General features: G+C 33.7%; 1 protein-coding gene across 19 annotated transcripts in view; it reads right to left on the bottom strand.

Moving 5' to 3' along the window:
* The window catches only part of CRPPA (CDP-L-ribitol pyrophosphorylase A), a 340,908-nt gene that overhangs the window by 165,481 nt on the left and 156,023 nt on the right, over positions 1–19,404 (bottom strand). For 17 of the 19 annotated variants that reach the window (XR_013356810.1, XM_077856701.1, XM_077856693.1 and 14 more), the window contains 2 exons: positions 18,878–18,970; positions 18,306–18,398 (listed from right to left, as the gene is read on the bottom strand). The exons of 1 other annotated variant lie outside the window; for it this stretch is intronic. Coding sequence is in view for 17 of the 18 variants with exons in the window: in XM_077856701.1 (XP_077712827.1) it covers positions 18,306–18,398; positions 18,878–18,970 (186 nt within the window). In the remaining variant the exon portion in view is untranslated. Of the gene's footprint in view, positions 1–15,977; positions 16,058–18,305; positions 18,399–18,877; positions 18,971–19,404 lie in introns of all 19 variants that reach the window. One more of the 19 variants, XM_077856702.1, reaches the window with a different exon arrangement.

Genomic DNA, 19,404 nt, shown 5'->3' with positions numbered 1-19,404 from the left:
CATTTTGTTTCAGATCCTTATGTGCAATATCAAAGAAGTAACAAGAACTTCACATTTTTAAACAGTAGGAAAACCTAATATAGCATGAAAACATGTCTAATTTTTTTTTCAGATTTCACAAGGTATTTCTCGTATAAGGACAGAACTCTGCCACTGTTAATATTACGGGACAATTACCTGGAGCATTATATACATCTGCAATTAAAATCTGTACCATCCACAACAAATTTTAGAATCAAAAGATAACAGCAAGCCCAATGATTAATATGAAAACACTGATCTGTTGAGCTAATATTTAAAATATATCATTCAAGTAAGTTATAAAAACCAGGTATGTGGTTCTTCACTTAGTATAATCCTCTTATATATTTTAATGATTTGTCAAAATTTTATTTTACATGATAAAGTTTATTACAGATTAACCAACAATCTGTAATTATTATCAAGTTTGTCTACAGGTCATTTAGATACACATTACATGATATGTTTAAAAAATAAATAATGATTATTTTTGTAGTTAACAAAGGTACCTTACTTATGCTAACCACTACAAAGTCCATTTAAATTTATAAAAATTGATACTGCATTTTTAAAAAATATATTTATTTATTTATTCATAAGAGACACAGAGAGAGCGGCAGAGACCCAGGCAGAGGGAGAAGCAGGTTCCCCACAGGAGCCCAATGCAGGTCATGATCCTGGAACCCAGGATCACTCTCTGAGCCAAAGGCAGACACTCAGCTACTGAGCCACTCAGGAGTCCCGATACTGCTTTTATATACCTACTTTGTTAAGTGATTTTTGACATTTTTAATATGTTTCAAAAGTCAAAACAATAAAAAACCTTTTCAGAAGATAAGGTGTTTTGAATACTATATAGCAAAAACGAAAAGTATTCACAAACATGATCAAGGAGATCAAAACACAGGTATAGGATGTCTGTAAGCCATATTAACATAGCCTCCAGAGATTCATCCTATGCTTTTAAGCATGGCAAAAATCATTTAAGAATCCTGGTAATTAACAAATTTTGAACGATTTCAGGAATATTCATGTGGTAGCATTTAATAACCTCAGCTCTCTTTGATACCAGGACATTCATATTGCAAATAACCAAAAGCAATAGAAACACAGCAAATTAAGAACTTATTAATATTGCTTTTAAATTATTTGATAAACTTATAGAATTATATAAAAGGTACATAAAAATTGTGCTAATTAGTCTCAGAGGAAAATACAATTCCCCCAAATTTCAATTACAGTGCTTCCAATAACAAATCAGAAGATCAGTGGTGCTTTGGACTATTTATGATTAAAACAAAGTGCTAACTAAACTGTTTCTTTCTGAAAACATTTTTTTTTCATATATCTACATTATGTAAGAGAACTGACCTGGGACACCTGAGGGGTGCAGTCAGTAAAGCTTTCGACTCATGGTCATGAGATCTCAGGGTCATGAGATCAAGCTCTGTGTTGGACTCTGTGCTCAGCTCTCCCTCTGCACACTTCCCCCTCAAAAATAATAAGTATATCTTTCATAAAAAAATAGAATTAGCCCAATAGAAAGGGTGGTCAAATAAAACATAGCCTAAAACTACAACGCCTACTAAAGTAGTCACACTAGCCAGATGTGACTATTTACATTTAAATTCAAATTTATTAAATGTAAATAAAACTGAAAATGCAGGATACCTCAAGTGCTCACAGCAACAGGTGGCTACCACATATATGAGTATAGCAATCAAACATTTCATCATTGCAGAAAGTGCTAATCAGCTGTACTTATCCAGAACAAAAGCAGCTTGTATCATGTCATGCTCATCATATAACCTATTAATTTTTTTTTGGTCACTAACTCATGGGTCTGTGCTATAAAAAGGATTTTCTTTCCTGACTAAATGTTATGTTACTAGTTAAAATCCTACTACTAGGCAGCCCTGGTGGCTCAGCGGTTTAGCGCTGCCTTTGGCCCAGGGTGTGATCCTGGAGACCTGGGATCAAGTCCCACATCAGACCCTCTGCATGAAGCCTGCTTGTCCCTCTGCCTGTGTCTCTGAGCCTCTGTGTGTGTGTGTGTGTGTGTGTGTGTGTGTGTGTGTGTCATGAATAAAAAAAAGGAAAAAGAAAAAGAAAAAACCACTGATCTACCATCATTATTTAAAAAAAAAAAATCTTACTAGTAACAGTACTAGAAAAATTTTATCTGGAATATACAGAGTCTGACCTAAAACAGACTGAGCTTTTTCTTATTTACATATTGAATAAATTTCTGAAAATGTGAATGAGTATGAATGTATGAAAATGAAACTCTTAAACTGAGTTGGGTCCAGCTTCTATTTCTGCCTAAGTAGGAGTGATAGGGACCAAGTTCACCTTTCCACTTCAAACCAGTCAGAAAAGTACACAAACTACACAAAGCAAAGACCTTGAAGACATGATACACCTGGCAACAAGCAACGGCTCTGAGAGATGAGGAAAAAATGAGTTGAGCCCTATATTTGTACCAATTTCCTTCCTTAAAACAGTTTCCAGGCTATGGTACACTGAAGGGAAAGGTGGACATGTGAGTTTCAGGGCCTACAGAGATAAGGGCAGATAGAGTTCCAGAGAGGAGGAAAGTGCACAGAATGAGAAGGCTGCCGATGATCAGATTCTTTCTCTCCCAAAGTGAGAAAAATCCACTGGAGGAGATTAGATGGAACAGTGCCTAATGTACACCCAAGGTCAGGAATAATGGTGACAGCCATCAGCCAGACTGGAGGACTTCATAATGTACAGGGCATTAGGTAGAAGGGTCTTGCCTCAGTTGTTAAGAATGATTAAACATACATTAAATATACTAATTAGTTTGACCTAAAAATCATAGAAACAATACCTAAAAAGACCAAACCGTTTCCAATTAACTAGGAAAAAAGCAAAAAAAAAAAAAAAAAATCCAGTACCCAGCAAGGTAAAATTCACAAACTCTAATAGGTATTAAAAAAATGCCAAAAAAGGAGAAAAATATGACCCCTAAGGAGAAAAATTAATCAAAACCAACTCAGGAGTGACACATTCATTAGAATAGAAAAGGACATTAAAATAATTTTACAACTATATTCCATTTGTTCACAAAGAATGCATGTATTAAGTAGAAAAAGAGAAGATGTAAAAGAGGCCTACATCTAACTTATAAAGATGAAATTATCATTTGAGATTTTAAAAAATACACTAGAGGAGATGGACAGCAGAAGATTGCAGAAGATGAGTAAATTTAAAAATACAGCAATAACAACTTTTAAAAATGAAATAGGATTCAATGAAAAAAAGGAAAAATAAACAGAGCATTAGGAGATGTGAATCAACTTCAAATAATATAATATATATAATGTATAGATAATTGGAGTTCCCAGTTAACTGTGAAGAACAGAAAAAAATATGGCTGGAAATTTTTCCAAATTACATGAAAATTAAAAATCCAAATGGCACACTTTAAACACATACACACATGCACACTTTCAGGCATATAAAGCAGCAGGAAAATACCCACAAGAAGGAAGGACATTAATACATCACCTGAAACTCAGAACTGATATCAATGTGCCAATTATCACACAAGGATATTAAAATGGGTACCATAACTGTACCTTATACATTCAAAAGTTAACTAGGAAAATAGATATAAAAAGGTAAAAAGGACACAAATCAAACTTCTAGAAATGAAAACTATAATGCCTAAGACGAAAGACACACTGTTTTATGTTGTTGTTGTTATTGTTTTTAATTCAGGCCTGTGCAAGTCTGCATACATATAATGGTACAAGGGGGTACACCCTCACAGCATATATATGCTGAACTCAACTGAATAGCTACCCAGAGCTAAGAAACATCTGCTTGGCACATGCACTCTTCAGGGAATAAGAATAAACTGAGAAACAAAGATGAGTGAGTGAAATAACACATTCTGTTGATTTAATACAATCTTAACATTTATTGTAGATTTGAAGGTATCTTTTCTTCAATTTTATATTTATGACAAGTACACAAACTATTCACTTTCAGGCTTCTGGGTTCATTTAACTGAAGAAGACAGACTCTAAGAAAAAACATTTCTTTAACTGTTAATATTATAATTATCCATTAGTATAATTTATTATTAAGTTTATTACAAAATACAAATAAAATGAAGGAAAAAACTAGGAAAAGAAACCTCCAACTATAATCCATAATCTTGGCTTTCAAATTTTGTCTTTATCAAATAACCTAGTATTTCTTTTTAAATATATAACTGTCATACATGAGAACTAAAAGATAAATTTAATGTTCATAAATACATTTTTAGAAAGCTGCTATATAGTAGTAATCCACATAGAATTTATTTTAATATAAATATAATAAGGAAGAGTCCTCCAAAAATGTTGGAAAATTACCTCCAAATTCAATTTATAAGAGAAAAATAGATATCCTCTTAGGATTGAGAAACATTTCAAAGGTTAATGTTACTTTTTAGGGTAAATATAGGAAATAAGACAAAAATCAGTCATTTATAGACACAATAAGATGTGCTTCCTAATATGAAGCATAAAGATATAACTCACAAAATCTAAAAACTCATTTATGTAAATTAGACAATTATAGTTGCTGAGTGGAAACAAAATTTCTTACTCTAAAAGGCAACATGGGGAAAAAAATGAACCACACTAAAAAGAAGGATAACATAAATCAAGACAGTAAAATTCATAAAGTTTAAATTTATTCATAGCAAATAATACCCTAAAAACTAATGTAGATATTTTTCTCCTTAATGAAACATAGCTATTTCTTAAGATGCAATTTCTATTTACTTCCTCATACCTAGCCACCTTCATTTCTGTAAGTCACCACAAAGCATTTATTTGTTGTAGGCAACATTGAAACAAGATGAAATAGGAAACACCAGGACTAGAAATGCCAAGGCAAGTTCAAGTCAATAAATATTTCTGAATGCCTACATGTGCTGATTGGAAAAGGGGAAAAGACTCTGAGCACAGGGGTACTAAGGAAGGATTACAATAAGATATATTATCAAATTCTAAAAATAGTAAGAGTCAGGAAAGAAAAAACATTAGAGAAATTGGGTCTTAGGTCAAAAACCTCACCAGACTCAACACACATCTGTCAAGCAATGTGGTGCATGTGCTACAAGAGTTCACTACCAGAGGGCAAATTACTCAGTGAGGAAATGAGAATCAGGATGATAAAATTAAGCAAGAACCAGACCAGGCCAAGGCTTTATGATCTGACTGAGCTTTGTCCAGTAGGGGATGAGGAGCCTCTATAAGGTTTTAATAAATAATATGTCCTCATTAGCAGTTAGCAAAATCTGTGATAGTAGCAATGAGGATAGTAGCACTGAGACAAGAGAGAGACTGTTAGGAGGAACAGCTCTTGAAGACAAGATGGTAAATTCCATTTTTTTTTTTTTAATATCATGTACTTGAACATTCTGAAAGGAATGATGACTGGAGATAAAACATACAAATTGGCACATGAGTGATACTTCACATCAGGAGACTTGATGACCCAGAGAGTATATGCCTATTAAAGAAATGTCTAACAGGTATTTTAGGTAAAGGTATCAAGTAACAGTGGCAAATAGGTCATTTAAGATTGAAAATCTAAACCAAAGTCTGGGAAACTATAGCCCACATGTCCAATCCAGTCTCTTGGCCTATTTTTGTAAATGAAGTTTTACTGGAACACAGCCACATCCTTTCCTTTACATCTTATCTACAGCTACTTTGGCACTACAATGGAAGAGTCCAGTAGTTCTAACAAAGACAATATTGGCTCAAAAAGCCTAAACTTTGTTTACTATCTGGCTCTGTACAGGAAAAATTTGCTAACTCTTAACATAAAAAAAATTGTCTCAATCCAGGCACAGAAAATGACCTGGATTTTCTCTTATAAGAGTATCCTACTCCTACTAAGTGGTTTTTAAGATCCTTTTCTTCAACAATCTAGGTTTCTATTTCTCAAAGGGGGCAAGTATTGACATTCCTAAAAACATCAATTGCTAAAAATAAAATGAGCACAAGGATAATGGAATCTATGAAATTCAACTCTCAGGATTGCTCTGAGGATTAAATAGGATCATTTATACTAAAAGGAAAGAATCATGATTCATTATTTCAAGTAGTCAGTTAAGTGTATATTATTACCAACATTAACATAATTATACTAATAATAAGCATTAGCAGGACGCATTTGCAGAGGGAGAAGAGGGCCTGAGGATTATAAATGTAGTAGGAGTTCCATTTCTTAGAAATTGGATGAGCAAAACACACAAGATCACAGTTCTCACTGACCGAGCAAAAAAACAGAACTCAATCATTACCATTAACACATTAAATTAAAAAAAACTGATATCTCCAGTTGTCTCTCAAAAAATCTAGAAATGGTACAATATTCAGAGTACTTAGAAGAAACATGCAGGTGACTTAAACCAGTCCAGTCATTTCCAAAAAAGAATTTTCTAATGCCAACTCTAGGATTATCTTGGCAATACTTGCTGCATTCCACCTTAGCAGGTATCAGTGAGTCAAGTATCCCAGCATTTAAGTATAAGCTTCAAAACCCCATAAAATAAAACCTCTGCTGCCTGAAAATTTAATCATACTATACTTTATAAAAGTATCACATACAAACTTACTGCAAACAGGGTTCAAGCCAAAGCATGTTTGGATGAAGAAGCTTTTTGCACTAATTCCGTCACCTTTCTATACTTTCAATAAAAGAACAGTTCAGGCTTTCCAGAAACTGCAGAAGTCATCTTTTTTTAAGTGGCTATCAATTTTTATCCTAAAAGAATAGTGCTTACACCTTATAATATTCTTATCATCTTCCTGCCTGATAATGATTCAACCTATTAACAAGGTTTTGATTTTTTTGTTTTCAGTTGTGTTTTTCTTTGAATATGAAATGTTGGCACAGGAAAGATTCCATAAAACAACATGATCCATCATACACATACTATGTAAGACTTAGCAAAAACATTATAATATGAAGAGTTTTTAAAAATTGTGCCTATACCTGGAATTCTATTAAAAATCAAGTGTTAAGGAAACCATAGAAGAATGTGCTTTGTCTCTCCAAGTTGACTTTAGGCTAAGAGATTCTGTACATACACACACACACACACGTGAATAGAAAGCTTCTGAATAGGAGTGTAATCTTTCTAAATACCTCTGTGAACAAATGTGCAGTAATCATCTGCCTAATTCAACCTTCAGAAACAAACCAAAAGATCCTTCTCTACTGACTCAAATCTTTCATTCACTGTTTAACGATATAAAATTTGAGATTACATCTCCTCTCTCTCATTAAATCAAGCACAAATTCTTAGTGTTTCTACTTAAATATATCTTGCTTCCAGCAATTTCTGCCCAGTCACTCTAAAACAACCCTAGTCTCAGCCAACACCATTATTTCTCTGACTACTGTGATAGCCTCCTAAGTAAACCAAATGCATCAAGGAAACTGTCTGGTCACTTTAACATGTTCTCTGTGCTGTATCCATGAAGTAAATACAAATCTGATTATATCAGCTTCTACTGAGCAGGGCTGCTTCATAAAATTCAAACTTACAAGGCCCATCTTGACCTTCATCTACCTATTCCTCAAACCTTCCCAACGTGTGGTTCAGTCTGTGTTAGATTCACTGGCTCTTTCTATGCTGACTATTCCATGTGCTACTCTGGCCATAGAAAAATGCTATTCCCCTACCCCTGACAGACATGGACCTACTCAGTCTTCCAAATTTAATATTCCTCTCATATCCTTAAGATCTCTTCTATGGGCAGCCCAGGTGGCTCAGCCAGTTTGGCACCGCCTTCAGCTCTGGGCCTGATCCTGGAGACCCGGGATGGGGTCCCACATTGGTCTCCCTGCGTGGAGCCTGCTTCTCCCTCTGCCTGTGTCTCTGCCTCTCTCTGTGTGTGTCTCTCTCATGAATAAATGAATTTAAAAAAATAAAATAAGAAAGATCTCTTCTGATCATCTATTCTAGGCTTTTCTGTCCCCGCCCCCCCTTTTTTTCTTTTGAGAGAGGGAGGAGGTGGAGGTAAGGGCAAAGGTAGAGAGCGAGAGAAAGAGAACACTGTAAGCAGGCTCCACACCCAGTGCAGAGCCCCAGTGCTGGGCTCCACCTCATAAGTCTGAGATCATGACCTGAAACAAAATCAAGAATTGGATGCTTAATTGACTAAGCCATTCAGGTCATTCAGGTGCCCCATTTCTGCCCTTTCTTCAAAGAGATTTAGTTAAAACTCTTAACATTGAGATGATGAATAGAAAGAACAGTGATCAGGATGTTGTGATCACTTCCCCAGCTAACTCTGGCCATTTGATTAAACTTGTGTTATTGAAAATTCTTCATCTTTGAAACAAAATAAATAAAATTATTTCCTTATATTAAGATAAAATGATCTGAAACACTCTTCTAAAGATGCAATTTTTTTAAAAAATTACATTAAATAGCATATATGTACATCAAAATACCTGTCACACAGATGTTCAGCAAATGTTATATTTATCTATATTAAGTCATCAGTTAAGTAATAAAAAGAGAATAGGATATTCACTCTAAGGCACTAAGTACGCTGTACCTAAAATAAGTTAAAATGAATAGATAAGAAGATGCTCTAGTACTTTAATGATTAAGGAATCATTCTCAGAAGGTAGGATAGACATGAATGGATAGATTCTTGGAGTGGAGGGAAGATTAATCTTGCAATTTCCCATTTTAAAGAGACAAAGAAAAAAGGAAAAAATAATGAAAGCAAAATGGAACGTTTAGACTTAACCCCCAAAAAGTGTACTACAGGGCAGCCCCGGTGGCGCAGCGGTGTAGCGCCACCTGCAGCCCGGGGTGTGATCCTGGAGACCTGGGATCGAGTCCCACATCGGGTTCCCTGCATGGAGCCTGCTTCTCCCTCTGCCTGTGTCTCTGCCTCTCTCTCTTTCTGTGTGTCTCTATGAATAAATAAATAAAATCTTTAAAAAAAAAAAGTGTACTACAAAAAGAAATATGAGAAGAGGAAGAATCAATCAATCAATCAGCCAGAAGTGTTGAGATAAGGATTAAAGTATAAAAAATTCTCAAAATTGGCTCAAGAGAGGTATACTAGACTACCTGATTCATATTTAACATGACTGATATAATCTAAATTGCTTTCCTATATTTGTACATAGAGGACGTGCAATATGGGTTATACAACAGCAAAAGGCCTTGATAACACATTCTAGTATGGAAAATATTTTTAGAAAGAGAAGTCACTTAAATGGCTTCAAGGGCACCCCTCTCTGTTGCCAGATAAAGATTCTAAATTAAAATTTAGAGACATGAAGGTTAAATAGACACTTACTTGCAGATCTACTCCTTACGCCTTGATCCCTACTCCAGGTATATCATCCTTAACACATCAAACATCTCCTAAAACTTAAAATAATAGTCAATTCTTTGTTTTTAACACCACCTTTATAACAATGTAATTTATATTCTCCAATAAATAAAATATTTTAAAATAGAATAAAGATATATCAAGCCCAGGGGTGCGTGGGTGGCTCCGTCAGTTAAGTGTACACCGTTAGCTCAAGTCATGATCTCGGTGTCCTGGGATGGAGTCCCATGTCTGGCTACCTGTTTAGTAAGGAGTCTGCTTCTCCCTCTCCCTCTCCCTTTGCCTCTCCCCTCTATATTAAAACCTAATATATATACATATATATTGCTGGAAACAAGATATATTTAAGTAGAAACACTAAGAATATATATATTACATAATATATATTTACCAAGCCTGATTGTAATCTATATAAGAAATCAACATAATATATAGAGAGTATCACATGCAATTATAAAATAAATGATAGTGAAAAGATATTTGGTTCCATCTTTTTAAGGAAGTAGCATAACACCATTAAGCTAAAGGCCAATTTATTTCTATTTAAAATAGAATCCAGTATACAAAAAAACTAGTAGGAGAATTCCCTGGGTATATTTTTTAAAAAACTGAATGATCAAACCAATTACTCAACTCATTTTCTAGGCCTAAAATTAATGTAAGCTGCCTAACAAAGAGATCTAGCTTCATTATTTGCCTCCTGTGCATTTCGTGTTAAATTTTATAAACTGATTTACATGGAAAGCACTAGTAAATAAATTAATAATTAATTTTGCTCATCTGACTGAATTCAGTGAACTGTGCAAATTGGGAAAATAAACAGCTATTTCAAATCCTTGGCTTAATCAAGAAAAATTAATTCACTAAACTTAGAAAAGGTACTCTGGAATTCGTTTCATTTGCATATTCTGTTAGAACACTCTATCTGAAAATAACCATAATTCATTACAAGAATAAATGAAAACTATCAAGGTCTGTCCTAGGACAATGATTTCTTGACACAACATCAGGCCTATCCCAACACAATTGATCTCAGAGAATTTTAATATCCCAGAACAAAAACTCTCCAGTAACCATTTCACCATTAACAAAGATCTCCTAAAACTTGTAATAACAGACAATTCTTTCTATTCACCACCTTCTACAAGAACGACTTCATCGTTCTTCATTTTGGGGTTTGATATGAATCCCTTCCTAAAATTTCAAAAAGATTCTCTTGAGCTATTTTAAACCAGGATTGAGCTATTATTATTTTAGGCAGGAAATACTTTGGGTTTCATTTATTACATGAAAACATTTATAGAATTTACAGAAATGACTGCATTTCTACCATTAAAGCTTTTCACAACCATGAAAGAGAAAACTTTAATGCATCTTAAGTGAAACATAAAAGAAAATCAGTATACAGTAAGATCTTTTTCTTAAAGAAAAATAAAAGCTACAGTAACAATATGGTTAAGACTGGAATAGATGGATTTGGATTAAGTCTGTACATGTGCGTGATGCGTGCACACACGTTACACACACACAGCATACCTATTCAAAAATATACACAAAGTAAGGAACTGCAACATACACACTGTAAAAAGTAAATTGTCAATATGATGGCAGTGAGGATTACAACAGCCAGCTCTTTTGTTTTTCAAGAATTTGTGACCTAAAAACGTATTTCTCAGTCTAGTAATAATAGGGTTAACAGGAGGAAATGTACAGAATAAGTAGTTAAGTAAAAGGTGACAAATATACATGTCTAGGATCTGGTAAGAAATTTAACAGGACCACAGATTTTTATAACTTAAATTCAATAAAGCCTCAATACCTTGTGAAGCAAAGAAAGAAACCATTAGCACTTAAAAGAAGGAATCACTATGTTTTTCCAGTTGTCATTTGTTCTTTATTAGGAAGGAATATTAAATACATATATGTATGTATATTTTTAACCTTTTTCCATATTATTTAACACATTCATGAGAGCATAAAAGTAACAAGTGTATATGATGCATTGCACATTGGATTGATTCCATTACTGGCTCTGCCATTGGTGAGCTGTGGAACCTTCTGGAAACAATTTACATTGCTGACAGTTTCCCCAGATGTGAAAGTATCAAGTGTCAATGGATGGTGGTTTTCTATTTTTTTATTTGCTGACATGTTCAAATATTAAACATTTTGAAGTATTTTAAAGATCATATATTCTGATCTGTTATGTCAATAAACTACTTTCCGGTAACTAGAACTAAATTAGGCACTTTTGAAGGTTTATTTATGTTTTTCAAAGCATTAAAATTCCACATGGTAATTTATGTCCTTTACTAAAGTAAATTCATGAAGAGATTCCTATCTCTCATAAAGCACCAATAAAATTATTGTCTACATAGTCAAAAAAAAAAATTAGAGCTCTCATGCAATTATCCAGATAATTACCATGAAATTATTTTGTAATGAGGAAGTGATAAAAAACTTTATCAAGTAAAAGAGTTTGTTTCCTTTCTCAGTTTTGAACTTTTAATTATGTTTGTTGCCAATTTCTTTCTGCTTTTAAAAATTAAATATTTCATTGGGGTCTATTATATGAAACAGCTTTGCACACTGAGAAAATGAGCTTTAAGTAAGAATAAACTGTCCATTATCTCAATTATTAATAGTAGGAAAGGATGTTTTGTGCAAACCTTGCCAGATCCAAATAAATTAAAATCTTTCCTTTACTTTCTGCACCTGGGAAGGAATTTTTTGAAAGTTTTACAATTGGTTTTATTATAATCCTGGCTAGAAAACAGCAATAGTTATTTGCTTCCTGAAATTCTCTTCTCCTTTGCTGGAAAAAAAAAATAGCTCCCTGATCATTAATTTCTAAGCAAAAAAACGTAGACTAAATTCAGGTTCTTAAAACTTTTGAGTCGTTAATTTAGGTAAAAGCCTATTTTCTTTGGTGGGCAGAGTTTTTGATTTTTAGATCAGAAACTATGAATTTACCTTTTATTACTTTAATATTTTAATATATTACTTTATTTTTCTAAGTATTTACTCATCATTAATTAAATAGTGAACAAAAACAAATGAAAGGAGTAGAAAATAAAGAAATGAACATGTCCCATGTTGACAACTATTGTATCATGTGATTCCACGAAAATTTTCAGATAATCCTTTTGAGAGCTGCAATCTGAAAAAGGTACTAGCTGTATATCCCCCCACTGGTAACTGCAAGGCTAACAGTAATTTTAGTCTACTCCAGATAAACACCTTTCCTGATAACTTATAATGATAGATAAAACAGTACCAGAAATGACATTTGAAAAAGGCTCTCAAAACAGAGCTCCTTCATAATTCAACTTAACAAAAGAAAGCATTAGTTTTCATGTTTATAAGGTTTTTCTTGTTAAAAGATATAGGAAAGAATCTACATTTTTGAAATTCCTTTATGCTAATCAGTCTCTAATAAAAAAAAAAAACCAACTTTTTTTTTCTTTCAAGTTAGGAGCATTTTCCTAGTACAGGACATGCTTGTTATCCGATTACGTGTTTCCAAAGGTTTACAGTTAAAAGCCACGAAGCATAAAAAATGTCATCCTAAAGTAGATGTAGATTCAATGAGAAATAAAAATTTGTAAATTGATCCCATGCAACTATACCTGTCCACTTTAAGAACAGCATCTATTTTAGCCCAGATAGTTAACATTATCAGTCTCCAGCTGATTACAGAAGTTTGAATTCTGATGATTTAATATAGTTACAATAAAATTAAGTTACATTTACCAAAACTTTGGATTTTATTAAATTGATCAATTTAACATTGGCAAACTCTAAATCCTAATCAGCACCATCAATAAATGAGAACTTGACTAAATTAGACTACTTAAAATAAATAAGAGTAATGACCTATTGGATGTATGCCAAAGAGAATTCTGAACTGTGTATCAATAAAATCTATTTTAACAAAACTAAAGATATTCACAAATATTATTTGTAAAAATGATCACTTGAAATGAAGGATGTCACAATTTATCATATAATGTTCACAAGATTAAGCAAAAATGTTTCTTTTTCATAAAGATAAAATTATTTTGATAAAAGCTTAGTTATTTTAAGATAAAGTCCTAATTATTTTTTCTACTTTTCATGGTGAAATTTTGTTTCTTCTTAAGTAGATTTTTTTTTACAGATTTTATTTATTTATTCATGAGAGACACAGAGAGAGAGGCAGAGACACAGGCAGAGGGAGAAGCAGGCTCCTCACAGGGAGTCAGACGTAGACCTCAATCCTGGGACTGGGATCAAGCCCTAAGCTAAAGGCAGATGCTCAACTGCTGAGCCACCCAGGCGTCCTGCTCTTAAGTAGAACTTAAAGTAGTAGAATTCTACCTGTCGGTTCATTTTAGACAAATGAAACGTCCTAAAGTCAGTATTTCCTAACACATTTAAGTTTCATAAAATCCAAGGAGAAGTTGATCTTTCAACAAACAATCAACACCCTGAAATAAATCTAATGATGCTAAATACCTGTGTACCAAGAATCCAATGACACTAACTGGTCACTCCTTCAGTGCTTAGCTCCCTCCAAGGGATAAACATTCCAGATGAGGTTGAAGGCACATGTACTTTTTAAATGACTACTAAATAACAATACTGAATTCCAAAATACTTTTCTATAGCTCCTTGAGAATGTAAGAGACAAAATGTGGGCTTCACCATCATGGCAGGCGGACACCAATTTTTGGCCCTTTAAAGTGTTGTTTTTGCCAGATGCCCCAGCTTAACTTCAGCCCCGTTTCTTCTAAAAATCTGTCCTTGTAGAGTGAAACATGGTAGCAATGCAAATAACCACCCTAACCAGTCTCTCAGTTGAAAAAACCCTCACAAATACCTAATTAACCATATTTTACTTCTCATCTGCCTGATTCCTACTAATCCTTCTTCTGTTCAGATGAACTGAAACTAGAAATTGATACACCCTCACATAAAAAATAGGACCATTGTACATTTCAGCCAAGACAAAATAGCTCTTTAAACATTTACAATACATGCATTCAATAACTACTGAATCACATAACTCCAAAACAAAAATCGATATATTCTTCCATGACCTTGATGTCATTTTAGATTTTCTGGTAAATAAAACCTACTTGCACAAGAAAGCAAATAAACAAAGTCTTCTTTGAACATTCTCAAAATTTAGAATTGTTTAACAAAAGCCTTATCAAAAAAACAAAACAAAACAAAACAAAACCCTCCCATAGTATGACTTAATCTTCCAGCAAAGTAATTCAGATAAAAGCCTGATAGGTACACCCATAGTCTATGAGCTGCATATTGCAACATCTTTCCAATTACATATATATATACACACTTACAACCCCATTTTATGTACATATGTATTTTTCCACTTAATAATGTGCAAATTATGTCCCAGATATTTACACTCAAAGTTTAAGTCTTTTATTTTATGTATTCTGCAATTATAATATTTTATACACAACTAATTTGGGAAATATTAAAGTTATTATATTAATATATTATATTAATAAATATTATAAATATTCATGTTTAACGTATTAAATATTAAAATATAAAATTAATTAGATATTAATTATATTAATATTAAATATTAAATCTGTCCAATATTAAGTTATAGGAACACTTGAAATGGTCTTTTAGCCTTTTGGGGGAAAGTACTAACAAAAAGAAATAGAATGAAGCCTTTTATAATCATTTACAGGACCAATGAAAATTTCAGACAAATTCACTTGCCTCTCAAATCAAGAAGGCAGCATTCTTTATTCTACCTTTTCCATGATTCAGTCATCCTCTGTATCCTAAGGATACAGATTCCAGATGTGTTCTAATGACATTTTCCTATTAAATTAATAATAACTTTAAATACTCCTATACTGAGTCTATGTACACAATGAGAAAATAATGGGTGAACTAATATTACTCATGGAGTAGTAACAAATCTCTAAAGTAAACATTTAACAATGTTTATAGTATACAGACTTTTAGTATTACTCTCCTCAAAGTAGTTCTGAGAGACATTTACTACCTAATGAGAGGATTACCTGTCTTTTTCTTAGTTTAATAAAGAATACTAGAAATACATATATACATACATACATACATACATACATACATACATAATTTTTAAAAACTCTGGCTCGGGCAGCCCCGGTGGTGCAGCGGTTTGGTGCCGCCTGCAGCCCAGGGCGTGATCCCGGAGACCCTGGATCGAGTCCCACGTCAGGCTCTCTGTATGATGCCTGCTTCTCCCTCTGCCTGTGTCTCTGCCTCTCTGTCTCTATGAATAAATAAATAAAATCTTTGGAAAAAAAAAAAAAACCCTCTGGTTCTTACTGGGATACATAGAAGAGTAGAACTCAACAGAAATAAACAGAAAGTTAAATTCAAATATTTATGGAAAAAATACCAAGAACAGAGGCTGAGATACAACAGAGATGAAGTAGAACTGTTTTAAATCTGTATGTGTATGTACCCAGGCATGCATGTTTGACAGTGAAAGGCAGAGGCAAAAGATAAATAGAAAACATAGATGACACAGATTCCCACCTGGTTGCCTACGACAACTACTGCCACTAAAAAAGTCAGCTCATGGGATATGTGCTTTTGTGGTAGATCCAATATAGTACCTGTGAGAAGATAATGAAGTACTCAAGCTAAAGTACCTAAAAGAATGTTGAAACATGTATGATTCAAACTTCAAGAATCAGATTAGAGCATTGGTAGTGACCTTTGAATCATCTTATCCAAACTGGAAAGAGAAGGAGCTAGGATGTTAAATTCAGCCTTGCATGCCTGCCAAAGAGACAGCAACTGCATTATGCGTTTATGCTTCCATTCATTCATTTTAATTCTTACAATGATATAAGAAGTAGAGTTATTAGCCTCATTTCTAAAATGCAGAAAGCAAGCTTTAGGAAGGCAAGTGACTTGACCAAGGAAGTTTAATAAAGTGCTTGCTCCCTTCATGATATTGATATATGAAATTTTAGAATATTACCTAGGAACATAGAATGATATTTCTAAGTTAGTTAATGTAGAGGAAGGAATAGAGAGCCATACACAGATTTTTTAGCCTACTTGTACCCTACAGAGACTTAGAGTCTTCCAGCATCAAGTATATTCCATAGTGTTCCCCAAAACACCCCAATAAAAGACACCTGCCTCTTTGTTAAAATCAGTCATTTGTAGAATTTGAGTTTCCATAATTAGCAGCATCCATGCAACTTATCTTTAGGGTATATAACCAAACACAATAGTCCAGTGAAATCAATCTCCCCCAATTGCTAATTTGTTTATACTTGCAATGCTAGATTTCCAACTTATTTGTAGTACAAATCATCTTTTCTTTCAGTATTAATATCTTAACAAGAATTAAATTATGACACTATCAGGATGGGCTTGAGCTTTAGAAACAAGGCAATTACTGTTTTGAAACTTCACTTTTGGAACCCTTTCCCACAGCAAAATGTCACAGACTGACTACAGACTCTCCTCAGCTAGCCTGATTTTATTCCTTCCAGGTTGTGCTGAGATCCCCCTCTTCTTTGCAGTTTAATAGGCCAATTAAGCAAATGCTATATTAAACATGTACTTTTAGTCTTTCACAGGAAACGTCTCTTCAAAATTTTCATGGGCCATTCTTTGGGGAATTCTCTTTCATGTGTTTCTCATTCTACTTTTGCTGTCCATGTGACAGAGAAGATGAAACAATCAAACAGTCCATTTTCTTCCACATATTTTCCCTCTTTTTTTAACTTTGGGATTTCTTTTCCAACGGCATTCTGCTAACATGCTAATAAAGCTCTTTTATATTATCCAAACAACTAGCTCAGCAGTAAACTTTGCAATTGTAATGAAGAAAAAGAAATGAAACTGGTTGCTAGATTATTTTTTTTCCTAAACTTGTCAATTCAAACAAATACTTGCATTAACAAGGGAAAACAGTCATAGAAGTCATAGCAAGAAAGCAGGTTCAAGAATGCATAGAGAAGAGTTTCTTTTTCTAGGCTCGATGAATATTCTCAACAATGAATAAAAAGTTGAATTTCAAGGAAGGAAGCCTAAGCTTAAAGAGAGTTAAATCTGCATTGGTAAAGAAGATGTGCTATACACACACACACACACACACACAAATGGAAGGATACTAAGCCATCAAAAAGAATGAGGGGCACCTGGGTAGCTCATTTGGTTAGGCATCTGACTCTTTATTTCAGCTCAGGTCACGATCTCAGGGTTTTGCGATCAAGCCCCACACTGAGCTCCACTCGGCATAGAGTCTCCTTAAGATTCTCTCTCTCCCTCTGCTCCACCATCCTCTCCCTCGAATAAAAAATAAGGACATATTGGGGCAGCCCGGGTGGCTCAAGTGGTTTAGTGCTGCCTTCAGCCCAGGGCCTGATCCTGGAGACCAGGGATTGAGTCCCACATCGGGCTCCCTGCATGGAGCCTGCTTCTTCCTCTGCCTGTGTCTCTGCCTCTCTCTCTCATTCTGTGTGTCTCTCATGAATAAATAAATAAAATATTAAAAAAAAGGACATGTTGCCATTTGCAACAACGTGGACAGAGCAATAGAGTATAATGCTAAGCAAAGTGAGTCACTCAGAGAAAGACAAATATCATACGATTTCATTCATATGAGTAATTTAAGAAACAAAACAGATGAACACAGGGGAAGGGAAGGAAAAAATAAGATATAAACAGAGAGGGAGGTAAACCATAAAAGACTCTTAATTATAAAGAACTGAGAGTTGATGAAGGGGAGGCAAGTAAGGGAAGGGGCATTAAGGAGGGCATTAAATTCTACTCCTGAAACCAATACTACACTTATGTTAACTAACTTTAATTAAAAAAAAAAATCTGCATCAATTCACTTACTGAAATAACAACAACAGGATATAAAATGGAAAGATTACTCTCTTCAAGCATATTCAGTAATCTCCTGGTTTTCTCAAAATCAGGGGACATAACCTGAAAGACCAAAAAATAAAGACCAAAAAAATCTTAAATGATTTAAAAGTTAGTTCAAGGATAATTAAAAATTAAAGGGAAAAAAACAGAAAGCTTTTACATGAGCACCCAAAATATTTATCCAGCTTATTTAGTTTTTACTTTTTGAACCACTTTAAAGGATACCCACATAAGGTCATATCTATTAAAATTTGAACTATTCATTAATTCAATCGTTCCACCTTATCTGCTTCATACCAGGTAAATAAAAATGCTGTCTAAAGAAATCCCACCCTCTTCTCATTATGGAAACTAGCTTATTATAAAGTATTATTTTCTCACTTCAAAAGTTAAAAAATTTCCAGATACATATTGAATAACACAACTCATCTATCAAAAACTTAAATCCAAATAATTAAGAATCAAGAAAAAAAATTCTCTTCCACACTACATTTATACTAATTCTCAAGTATGTTCAGTCATTTAAATTCACTACTTACATTCACACATACATAACTGTAGCATTGCTCTAAGATGATTTGCTCAAGATCTCTGCCAGCAGGACACAGAGCTCCAGACGTGACTTTTACATGCTAGGAGGAAAAAAAAATAGAAGAAAAAGGAGCTTATAAACTAGATGGAAAGACCATACCAGAACCTAAACGACTGTTACAAAAGAGCACAAACTGCTAGAGACACATAAAGCCACAGACCATATATAAAAACAAAATAATTCAGGCTAAAGTTAACGAAGCTACCAAGAAAAATACATTTGAACCAGTACATGACTAATGGATACTATTTTGAAAAACACAGATACAGCTAAAGGAAATAGTTTTAGATAAGAAAAGGTACAGGATATATGCAGGAACAACCAAGTACCTGTTTTTTCTTATTCAAAGGATGTATTGCAGAAAATGCTGGATTATTAAAAGGATGGTTAGACAGAGGTTGTTGGATGATTCTGGAAACATTCAAAATTCTACAGTTACATAGATTTAACTAAACCTGGAAAGACTTGAAGCAG

The sequence above is a fragment of the Canis aureus genome, chromosome 18 (assembly GCF_053574225.1).
Source record: "Canis aureus isolate CA01 chromosome 18, VMU_Caureus_v.1.0, whole genome shotgun sequence".
In the NCBI taxonomy this organism is placed as follows: domain Eukaryota; kingdom Metazoa; phylum Chordata; class Mammalia; order Carnivora; family Canidae; genus Canis; species Canis aureus.
The sequence above is the reverse complement of the archived record's forward strand: the minus strand, read 5'-3'. Positions and strand labels throughout refer to the sequence as shown.